General features: G+C 38.4%; 1 protein-coding gene and 1 long non-coding RNA gene across 2 annotated transcripts; one reads left to right on the top strand and one right to left on the bottom strand.

The window, feature by feature from the left end:
- Nucleotides 1–2,808: 2,808 nt before the first annotated feature.
- LOC147856375 (uncharacterized) lies at nucleotides 2,809–3,145 on the top strand. Its single transcript, XR_015530660.1, has 2 exons — nucleotides 2,809–2,932; nucleotides 2,968–3,145. It is a non-coding gene; the product is annotated as an uncharacterized LOC147856375 (long non-coding RNA).
- A 1,296-nt stretch (nucleotides 3,146–4,441) lies between these two features.
- LOC147856374 (nonsense-mediated mRNA decay factor SMG7-like) lies at nucleotides 4,442–11,888 on the bottom strand. The gene is made up of 7 exons (XM_087329888.1): nucleotides 11,778–11,888; nucleotides 10,035–10,676; nucleotides 9,775–9,897; nucleotides 8,823–9,058; nucleotides 5,434–7,880; nucleotides 5,211–5,335; nucleotides 4,442–5,119 (listed from the first exon to the last, which is right to left on the bottom strand). Exons 1-5 carry the CDS (start codon nucleotides 11,841–11,843, stop codon nucleotides 5,471–5,473), a joined length of 3,477 nt encoding a protein of 1,158 aa, XP_087186014.1. The 5' UTR covers nucleotides 11,844–11,888; the 3' UTR covers nucleotides 4,442–5,119; nucleotides 5,211–5,335; nucleotides 5,434–5,470.
- Between the last annotated feature and the right edge of the window lie 305 nt (nucleotides 11,889–12,193).

Genomic DNA, 12,193 nt, shown 5'->3' with positions numbered 1-12,193 from the left:
TGTCTCAGAAAAGTTACCGAGTCGATCATTTAATATGGGCTCATGGATTTCTCCATAACTAAAATGGGAAAATCCTGGGTTGGTCCATGCTCCTCTTTAGAAATTTTACTGTGAAAGTTTGCAATTGTTAGCCTAAGCCAACAAGGCCTTCATCCTTGTATCTGTGGTAAGGATTTTTGTGTGAACACGACTTAACCTTTGCTGTTTGCATTAGCAGTAATTATGTCTTGTTCAATAAATTGGCCCATTTATTTTAGGTGAATTCTCATTGTTGTAACATACTGAGGTGGTTGTAGATATCTCGAGCTGCATTTTATATAATTTAGTGTTCTAAATATACCAGAGTTGTTGCAATATTGCTGCAAATAATCATAATAGTATTGTGGAGTATATGCATTAAGAAATGATCATGCTAAGTTTTTGGAAACTTCATCTTGTCGAAGGCGTTTGTAACCTCACAAAGCTTATAGTAAAAATGGGAAATTTATGTAAAGTGAATTGTTTCTTGGCCATCTTTAATGATTGTTCTTTGATTTGTTTGTTTATCTATTATTCTACCTTGTGAGTAAACTAAAGCTGAACTTAATCATAAGCCAATCAAAGCACATGAAAATCAAGCTATATTGTGTACTTAGCCAACAAATTAATCCCTTATATCATAGTACATAAAATTCGTGTTCGTCTAGCATAACATTCGTTTTCCTACGTTGGAAAACGAATGCAAATGTTATTCAAACATTCTTGTGTTTTTTTATTGGTTTTTTTTTCCATTTTTCAATGTTTTTTCTTTGTTTTGTTTCCATTTTTTAGGCTTATTTATCTCATAATAAATAGTTAATCCAAAAGTATGGTATTTATCATTCTTTGAGGGTGTTTTTCTTACAAGAATGATTGAAACATTCACGAATGCGAATGTACATATGTTACGTATGGATCATACTATGCCGTATATAAATATCATCTCGTGTTTTATAGTAATAGCTCAAACACCCACTTAAGGATTAATCATGGCCATGTCATTGAATTCATCCACCTACAATTGGATCTAACAAGAGCAAAGGTTATGCTTGTCAGATACCTACATTGTGAACCTGGAAGACTTTGATGCACAACATTTGAAATATTGTATAGCTTCATATCCATGATATAAGTGAAAAATACAATTGTATACCACTTCAAGTTCTGCCTAAACCCTTCCCAAGGCATTATCTCCAATTGGATCTAACAAGAGCAAAGGTTATGCTTGTCAAGTACCTACATTGTGAACCTGGAAGACTTTGATGCACAACATCTACATCCATGATATAAGTGAAAAATATAACTGAATACCACTTCAAGTTTTGCCTAAACCCTTCCCAAGGCATTATCTACATATCTTATGCCTATTTGTGGTTCATATGTCCTTTCATGGATACATGACATACCATCAAATGTCATAACATTTGTAAAATTTGGTTGAATGCTAGGACATGCCCATCCAATTTAGCTTTGCAAGGTTCTTTGTGTGTGTGTGTTTAGAGAGAGAGAGAGAGAGAGATGGGACCAAATTGACATAATATTTATTGTATGGGGACTAAAATAGGCCCACAAGACAAGTTATGCTCAACAATATATGTTTGATTTCGGGCTACCTATACTAGGAGATGAAAACTATAGGTTTCCTAAAGATTCATAAGAATGATTGACGGAAAATTATAATTTTTATTGCCCATAAAGAGGCCAAATTTGACCTATGGGACCAGAGTATACATGTGTGCTTGATATGTGTCTCCTTCTTAAGAAGGGGTATTCATACATTGAAGCACAAAGTCTCTATGTGTGAATAAAGCATACACATGAGCTCAACCTTCTCGGTGGTGTCTTGAGAGAGAGAGAGAAGATCGACGAATGCTCAGTAATTCTTCTCCATCACAAAACACCAAACCAAATTCTCTAAGGCCTGTCGAAAATAAGCTATTGCGAGGCTTAATCAAAGCCAATGGGCGAGCTAGGTTTAAACCACAGCTATTTCCACTACTCATTTCGGAACCTAATCTGAAGATGCCACCCATTTCCCAACTACTCTTAAAGCCCCCCCCCCCCCCCCCACGCCCCCAAATCCACGTCACGCCCATTTCCCAGCTACTCTTAAACCCCCCCCCCCCCATCCACGTCATGCCCATTTCCTAATTCTCCTTAAACCCCTACCAAACCAACAGAGCCGCGAGATTGCCCTAAGACAGAGATGGAGAGGTTCCTGCCTGCCTGCAGAATGAGCCCTTGGCGTCTTCGACTGGCTACGGCCCGATCGCAGAAGCTCTGCCATCGCCCTCATTCCAACAACCCTAACTATCCTCTCGCTGTAGACCCTCCGTCTACGAGAAGTACCTTCTTCTCTTCCCACAGAGCCCCTCTCCACTCCAGCGCCATCGCAGAGATCCAGAGCAGGTTCGGAAATCACAACAGCAACAATTCGTACATGGACGACATAGAAGTCGATCTCGACCCGGAGAAGATGCTGAAACAAGGAGATCCAGGCACAGTTCAAGCTACTATAAGAAAAGCCATGCCTGTCGGGTATTGGGTCACTATGCCTTCCGGAAAAGAAGCTTTTCTTCCTGCACAAGATTTAGGGTTTCTTGGAGGTCTTGAGAAGCTGCGACAGATTTTCCAACCAGGCCAGGAAGTGACTGTTCGTGTGGTCACTCGCGGGAGCTCCGGACGGGAAGTGCTTTCTCTTAAAAAACCTGATCCTAACAAACCTGATCCTCCTCCAAAACCTCTGAGGAAGGAATTCGAAGGAACGAGGCGGTATCGACCCTCTACTCGCTAGGCTGTCTGGTGTCTGCATATTCATAGTCTTCCCATATACTCCGTGGTTTCTTTTCATTGGTCGGTTTCTTTTGTATATGTTTTCTCTATCTCTAAAAAGCAAGATCACCAGAACTTTAGGGTAAAATTACTGTGGCAGGCAGTCACCTGTGTTAGCGTGAGGTTGTTCCTCTACAATGTTGCATCTCTCTTTTGCTTTGAATCCCATTATGGAGTTTCCCAGGGGTTTAGGAACTTTAATTTGGAAACATGTGATTCTTATGTATTGGATCAAGTATTTGGAAGCAATATGGATCCTCTCTTCTGGGAATTTATATGCTTGTTTTGAATGTCATTATGGGATCATCCGTCTTTGTGAGCTTAAAATCTGAATGTGCTATTCTTATGTATTGGATCAATTGTTCAGAATCCCTCTCTGCCCTCTCCATAGTCTGCCTTCGTGGATTATGAATGGCCTTGATTTTGACAGCCAATTTGAAGAAACTGCTTGATTATGAGCTTTGACTGGAAGGATTGATTATTGAGCTTTGGACCATGAATCTCTCTTTTTCATAGTATTGGATTTGTCATGTTAACCTAAGGAATTAACTGAAATTGCAATGTGTGGTTTGTCATCATGCATTTATTGTTTGGCTGATACTGCACGTATAGATTGATTCCCAATACATTAATACCAGTTTTTGTATTATTTCACTGGCAAATCCTTCCTGTAACAGACAGAAATCTTGATATATGGTATTCAGAGTTTAATGGTTGTATCCAAGGTTTAGATTAGGAATGGCCTACTGTTTCTAATACACACCTCCCTTCGTATAATTGTATCTAGATTTTGGTTATTTTATGCCATGCCATTTACGTCAAACTATAATCTAGAACCACTAATTTTATGTAAAATCTGAAATCATTTTCAATTTCAAAATTTGGATATTGTAGCATATATGAGTATTTCATTCAGCCTTTTCCAAGCTTTTACCGCCACAAACACTTGCACTATCAGGCAGAAGTTCTTTTGACAATGACCTGTGCACTTCAACCTTCTGCCATGTTAAGCGTCATGTGGGTGATTGAGTATAAACAAAACCAAGCCCTTAAGCCATTCCTGAGTCATGACCAATACCAAGTAATCATATCCGGCATTTGTAAAGAGTTAAGAATGGTGTGCTTGGTCCAATCATGATAATTGTCCTTGTGATTGGTACAACCTTGTGCTTGGTCATGAGTCATGACATTCACAACTTCATGCACACAAGTTCTCATAGACACAAATGTAGGTTGGCTATGCATTGAAGTGTAGAAAAGAGCATGTTGCATTTGGATGGAACGCATACAAAAATAACAAATGTGTAGTAGCTTTGGATGCACAATTGACAGCATCAAATAAGCTGATTTACTTCCAAGCATTCAAAATCCCATCCATTACCTGCTATACGTACTATGAGATTTGGATGCACATTGTATTCTAACACGTAAGAGTTGCAACATCCACCTGGTTGAATGTACGTTATTTGTTTGCTAAAAAGACGGTACATCCCACTCATAGACCAAGTTTGGTGAATGCCTTCAATATTTTGGGATGATTATGCTCTCATAGAATTCTGTGACAGAACTATCATAAAACAGGAAGTATAGCTTATTTCAACATTGTCTTTCAGAATTATATAATTAGTAAAATAGAAATAAGATGATAAATTCAGAAAGCTACCACAGTTCCTATGTAGGTTATATAATAGGATTCTGATACTAAAAGGGAAATGTGTTTTAAAACATTACAGAGCTTTTAAATTGCAATGTACTTTGTTAAAGAACTCAGTGCTTTATAAGCCAGATGCTACAAGTCTTTGCTTCATGTCTTTTTCTACTCCATTCTATTTTCATACTAGTAACAGTTCAATACTCGGTATATTGGCATACCCATTCGATTAAAACAATAACTTCTTCAGGCTTTTCCACTGGATCGAGAACCCCTGAGTTATAAGCTGATGACAAGCCCTTCACAAGAAAATTATTGAACCATGAACAGGGATCCTGAAACGATAGTCATGTGTCTGCATTTCAACCACTACAGGCAGACGGCAGCAGCTATAACTTCAATGGTTCAGTGGCTGGAGGAAACGAAATGCTTAAAACTGGATGTTTGGTCAAAACAGACGAATTAATCCAATTCAGCCTTTTTGCATCTTCTCCCATATCAAATATTTGTGGTAGACAACTCTCAACTCAGAGGTTATCTGCCCAAATGCTTTTAATAGACCATCCCAGATATTGGGCTTAGGTAAACCCTAAACCCTTGATTCCACTCTTGTCTTTTCTGTTCAAATAACAATTCAAAATAGAATGATATTGATCGATCTTATGAATAACATTCATGAAGGGTTAGATATCAGCTTTGCTCCTCTTACCTTCATTCAATGCCCCTTGAACTTGACCTTAATTGAGAGTACAGCAAGTTCCACAACTTGAAGCTGAGGTCCAATATTTTGCTTAGGAGACAGACATCAAATCTTTCATCAAATCTTCAATTTGCCTGCCAAATTTAATAAAATAATCATTAAGAAATGAAATCTATATGCCTAAACCTATGTTGAAAATAAAAAGGCTGCATTAACGTGGTGGTTTGCATACCATCAATGAACTTGGCTTCACTTCCCATAAATTTTAATCATGACACATCATTATGCTGGGCAGGAGGAATTGGTGGTGATATTTTCCGCTGCAATTGAAGTAGTTGTTCTGGTAGTGGTGGCGGCTGTTGTTGCTGGTGCTGTTGAGTCCACTGAGCTAATATCCTTGCATTATATAACTGCTGCAACTGATGCCTTTGATGGTCTTGTAAAACCTGTTGGTATTGCTCATTCATCTGCAGTTTCTTCATGGGATCTTCCAGTAACTGTGAAGTTGACATGGAAAGGGAACTTGAGGAGTCTGTGAGCCTCATGCCTGGAAATGAAGGCATTGTATTTGATGGCTGGACAGAATTACCAGGTAACCGTCCATAGCCTGCACTACCAGTCGTCTTACCTTGTCCTGGATCCTTCTTCAGTGAAGAATATCCATCCAACCATCCATAATCATCTACTTGTTCATCCATAGATGTTCCATTATAGAAAAAGTTCCTAGAATCAATGTTCACATTGCCTGGCTGACCAGACTGTATAGGTTGTGTGCTCTGAGACACTGATGTAGATGACAAGGTAGTACTAGGCTTTGCTGGTAATGGACCAAATCCAGGAGGTGGTCGTACTGCAGAAGGAAATGCAGCTTTTCTTGCATTTTCTCTATCAGAAACCCCTGCAACAGTCATAGAGTTGGGATTGACGCTAGAAAGATTTAGATCTTGCAGTGCCCCAGGAATATTGTCTTTTTTCATGGGCTTACACGCCTGAGAAGCTAATTTTGACTGGATAGAACCATCCGGCAAGCTGTTCATCATGGGATAAGTAGGCATACCACCAAAAATATTTTGTTGTCCATTAATTGAAAACATATTTCGAGACAAATTTGTAGACATATCCACACTGGAAGGTCGTGTGATGGGGCGTACATTCAAGCTGTTTGACTGGATTCCTGGTGCATTCTGGACTGCAGTAAGTTTATTGAGATCTGGATTCCAAAAAGGACTCCCTGGTAGATTTTGTGACTGCCAGGTGATATTAGACGAGCTAGAAGACCATGGCTGCTGGTTTTGAAAGACACCCAATCCACTTCTCCAGTCAACAAATGACCCTGCTGCAACGTGGTTATCATAACCGCCACTTCTTGGGATATTGAACATACTGTCTATGGCACCTGATGTGCTGAATGCTAGCCCAGTTGATCCAAAATTGGAACCTGGATTGGAATCTAAGGTTCCTATGGAAGACACGTCTGGCGGAAGTGAAGGTGATCCACTAATAATAGGTACGGGTTGTGGAGAAACAGATTGCAGGTTGGAAACTTCAATTGGCAATGGTGGTGAGGAAGCCACTGAAGGCAAGGTATCAGGTAAAAGTTTTCCGATTCCTGCCAGGAAAGAAGGTGTCTCCAAAGTTGGCTTTTTACTCAAAACATTTGAATCTTTATGACCGTTTGAACTCTCATATTTCTCAGCAATACCATCAAATTCACTTTTGGTAGCTTGTCCCTTCAACTTAACTGATGGCTTAAAGACAATAACCTCTTCATCTTCATCCTCCCCTAAAGACCCCACTGTTCTCATAGATGATTGATGTCCAGCCACATGATTCTTTTTTGTGTCAATGACAGGTTCTATAAATGGTTCTGATATTATACCAATGGGGACAATGTCCTCTCGCTTTCTTTCAATTATTTTTTTATCACCAGGCAGGTAAAACCTGTTCATTTGGGCATCATAATATATACCTTTCCCCGTTTCTTTGAATGTCATTGATATACCTTTACCTGCCTGAATTATACGCTGAACCCGTGCATGCTTTTCTTTTTTACTACCAAGGCCTGCACTTGGTTTTCTGGTATAATCTAATTTTTCTTGGATATGAAGCAGTGGAGTGAACCCTCGCAATTCATGATCTTCCCAAAGTGACACTCCCTCATCACAATCATTTTGCAGAACCCCTTTTAGTTCTTGTTTTCTGCCATCATCATCTAAAAATCGGTTTAAAAGGTCAACACACTTCTTCCAAAAGAACATTCTTGCCTGGCCTTCATTCTCCTTCACCTCGCTGCCCATTGCCACCTCAGGTCTAGAAGAAAGCCACTCCATTACAACAAGAACAGCAGGCAAAGTCAGGCTGACAAAAGCATCTTCTGAATCTATAGAATGTTGTAAAAGGTGCCCTGCATATTCAAAGGTCGCAATGAAAGCATGTTCCAGGATAACAGATTGTTGCAACATTTCTGCATATGTGGGCTGATGACCATCAGGACCCACATTCACATTGTGCACACTAAAAATAAGGATGCTGATGAGCTGAAGAACAACATTGGGTCCTGCTCCCCAGACTCCAGCAGTCAAACTCTGTCTAAATGTTGCTGCATCATTACTCTTGAAACTCAGTAGTTGCTCCAACCCAGACAAAACACGTGAATGAACTTCAGGAAATGTCTCCAAGCTGCAATTATTCAATATATGCAAAATGGCAAGAAAAAAATACATCAAATCAAGACCAGACAAGTAATTTATATAAAGATAACCTATTTGGGGCAATTACAACCAATGATAAATTTCATTATGCAGTTATCATTAATAAATATATGCATTTTCTGCAAATGACATATACAAGCTCAATAGAGAACATTGAGCACAGAGACTCTTGAATGGTACTTGAATGTTTAATCTGATAGTGTTGCTCTAACTGCATTGCATATAGGAGTTAATCTGCCCTATGCAGCATAGATTTGGAATTACCTCTATGGGTATTTATAATGTCAAGAATATTTACTTCTGCCCTAATATTATATTCCATAAATTGGAAGGAATGCCATAAAAGGCTTTCAAGATTCCATTCATAGTTGCATTTTTATAATGTCAAGAATATCTTATTTTTGCCCTGATATTTGTTTTCCTTAAATATGTAGGAATCAGTTAAACGTCTTCTGATTATGTTGTGTTTCCACATATTTAACCAAACTCCTCTCATACTCCAATCTTTCAAAATAGGGAAAAATATAATTAATTCAATGTGACCCTTCACTTTATGGCGTGGACAACGTTTGAGTGGAATCTATCAATAAGGTAAGATTCTCTAGTTAGCAAATATGAAATTGGTTCACTTTTCTTTCTTAGGACCAAAAACCATTTATTATGTTCAGAACTGATACTTAAAGCTTTTTTGCTACAAATTTTTGTAAATTGATAAAAAGAGAGAACAACCGTTTCATTTCCTGATTAAACATGTGTCTTCACAATTCATAAATTGAAATTTTGCAATAAATTTATATATGATATTTTTAAGAAAAGTTAGTATGCCACAATGTCAGTTAAAAATACTTTGCTAACAGAGAGAGAGAGAGAGAGAGAGAGAGAGAGAGAGAGAGAGAAACAAAAGAGAGACCTGGTTCTGGTAAATAATATACCATTCACCCGCACAATGTGAATTCGAAAAGTTTTCAAAACCTCAGCAGCATTTGTTGAAGGCACCACGCTTGATTGGCCACTTTGTTCATCAGACAGAGCACCCTCATCTGAAAATGTATTTTTCTCCCCCTTCACACCTTTAAGTGAATTCCGTAAAGTAGAAGATGGCTTTCCTGTGGATGATGCTGTCAGTCGTAAATAACTTTGTCGATTCTGCTTCCATAAAGAACATACAAAGGGACTGTGAGAATGCCATTAGTAAGGTCGCCAACTACATATACAAACATATTCAAAGGTCGGGGTACAGGCATCACGTCCAGAATATTTGAGAGAGTAAAAGTAAACAAGTAATATTGCCATATATCATGAATTTCATGATACACAGTGCTAACCTCACGTATTCCAAATTATTATACCAGATGGAAAATTTTATTTCCATACAAATAACATTTTCAAATTTTCACAAGATTAACATACAAATTTCAAGAAAATAGTATGCAACCTTCCAACTCAGTTGTAAAATAAGCAAAAATCCTAATACTTTGCATATGCACATTGCTTCAGCAATCTTCTTCTACAGCATCCTCCCACACTTCAAGCATATGCTTCAGATTAACTATTCCTGATTGCAATTTGTAATAGGATTTGAAGTTCCAGCAAACTCAAGTGGTTTTTCATAAAATCTTAACAAATTTCACATTTTAAAAACAGGGGAGAAAATTTTAACAAAAATTCATCATCCACAAGGTTACATCATTGTCATCCCTATCAATAATGTTTTGTGAACAAGAACGACATAACTGCTCTAGTCTACAGTCTAAAAAGACAAATCACAGGTCAATTTTTGCATGCATAAAAACACATATTTACATTTTTGCAGATCACAGATCTTAGAAAATGAGGAGAGTTCAATACATTAGTTCTTCTACCTTTTCAAAAAGAAGTACAAGATTGTCTTTTGCAGTGTAGAAAGGAGATTCCGCTGCAAGACTGCGGAAGTAATGGTAGACAGCAAGCAGTTCATCTCCAATATATGTTGCCATAACAGCCAACTACAAAATCATAAACACTTGTAAAACTCATAGGTCCTAGAATATAATAAGATCAGTAAGCCTGGAGGTAAACAGCTGTTTTGGAATTGAAATGAGACAAATGTTCCAGAAACACAAAAAAAGAAAAAAGTAAGAACCTGGTTATGAGGGTTTCCACTTGCGGGCCATATAGAGGCAGACTTCACATAGAAACCTGCAGCAATTGACCAATCATGGCTTTTTGCATCTCTTTGACCAGAGGGATCTCCATGGATCTCTTTGTAACGAGCAAGGTCTCCAAGGTATATCAGACAGCGATGACATGAAAGCTGACATCTTTTCAATTCCTGAACCCTCTCATGATCAACCGTGCCATCTTTACTTTCAGCTGCATTGCAAGTAAGGTCATCCTGAGGCAAACCATGTTTGGCTCTGATTTTCAAAATTAAATCATGATAGAATCCAGTTGCCTCGGACAAGAAACTCCGGAAAACTGCTAGAATCTTTTGATTAGTCTCTCTCTTAACAATATTCTTGCCTCCTGTCGAAGATGGTGACGCGAGATTAGCAGTGGGAACAGGTGGCAAACTCTTTCTGATGCGAGATCTAAACTCCTCGATTTGTGTATAATGCAGTCTCCAGAGAGATTGTTCAACTTCATGTGCTTCAGCAAACTCATGATTCTCTAGTAAGATGGACTCGTACAACTTTCTAATGTTCTCACGTAGTATCCGAGCATTTTGATCAAAAGGCCCTTTAGCCTGGATAGCAGTGAGCAGAAGCTTCTCCAACTCTCCTGCCTAACAAGACACCATCCACATACATAAGCCACTACTACTACATAGAAGTAGCTGTGCATCTTGGACACATTTTGAAATTCATATTCATCCAATAATATTTTTACACTTCAAGTACACTTTGAAATCTATATCCACCACGACAAACAATGCACAAGTTTCTTAAGATACATATGGGCATGTGCAAGCAAATATTTAGAACTGTTCTTTAAAGTTTTGTAGATTTCTCTTTAACATTACTTCAAATTACAACAAAAGTTACAACAGTTCGTAAGTGTCCGAAAACTAAAAACAGGATACATAGGTTACAATGCATTCGCAGTTAGAAATATCCACAATGCTTCCCTTTTAATTAAGTGCCGAAAGATTATTGAAAATCAATACTAAACTCCCATAGTGATGTTTATATGTCTGATTAATGAGCGGATGCACTTGACCTTTTCTTTTGTGGTTATATCAGGGGAATGCCAAGAAAAGCAAGGTTGGACTAAATATGTGTGTTAAATATGGAAATTCAAGTAATACCATACCTTCGATGAGTGTGTAAATCTGAATCCAGTATTACAGCGAAAAAAAGTCAGTTAAGACTGAAAGAACTCATACAAAAGCAAAGTTTGAACGAGTATATGATTTTCATGTGGAAATTTGAACAGATGCATGGCTCGAATGAATATGTGAGCCTGAATGTGGTGATAGGGGCAGTCAGATCTCATAAAAAAACATACTTCGAGTAAACATGTAATTTACGTATGCAAATTCGAACAAGGGCATGGCTGGAATAAATCTGATTTCGGTGCTCAAAGAAAAAACGAACACTGAGAACATCCAGATCTTGTAAACCATGACTCTCTTACCTTGCACACAAAGGATTCAGACACAGAAAGGAGGAGGAAAACTTGCGAGATGCAGACGAACCATTTAATTTGCGTACTTCGGGGGTTTTCCACTTATGAGAGAGGAGAAGGGATGTACGGATCCACATCGTGGAGAGAGATCGTTGGGAAGCAAGAAGGGCAATGCGAGGACAGAAAACGAACAGACAAAGGATACAGAGGAAGGGAACAGGAATAAAAAGGAAGGGAGGGGAGGAAGGGAGGGGCTTACCTTACGGAGCTGTCGTTCTACCATTCGAGCAGGAGGGTGCCTGCTACTGGTGGCGGAGGAAGCCATGGCCCATCTGCCACAGAAGAAGAAGAAGAAGAAGAGAAAATGATGAAGAAAGAAGAAGAAGAAGAAGGAGATGATGATGATGATGAGAAGTAACTCAAGTATGACTTTTATTCATTGGTTATAATAGAGTATCATCAGTATGTATGTATGTATGTATGTATGTATGTATGTATGTATGTACATATGTAGTAGTGAACTGTTGTGAGTAGTAGTGGGTAGGTCTCTCTCTTTTTACTAAACACTTTTATTACAATTTACTACATAGTGGAAAATCTCAAAGTAAGGTGAAAACCTACAAAGAATAAAGAGAAGCCTACAAGTGTCGATTAGACGTTAAAGAGCTTAGCAGC

The sequence above is a fragment of the Azolla caroliniana genome, unplaced genomic scaffold, assembly GCF_043228905.1.
Source record: "Azolla caroliniana isolate FFs.n. ecotype wild unplaced genomic scaffold, voAzoCaro1.0.p SCAF_13, whole genome shotgun sequence".
Classification (NCBI taxonomy): Eukaryota; Viridiplantae; Streptophyta; class Polypodiopsida; order Salviniales; family Salviniaceae; genus Azolla; species Azolla caroliniana.
Note: the sequence above shows the minus strand (reverse complement) of the source record. Positions and strands in the feature narration are given on the sequence as shown.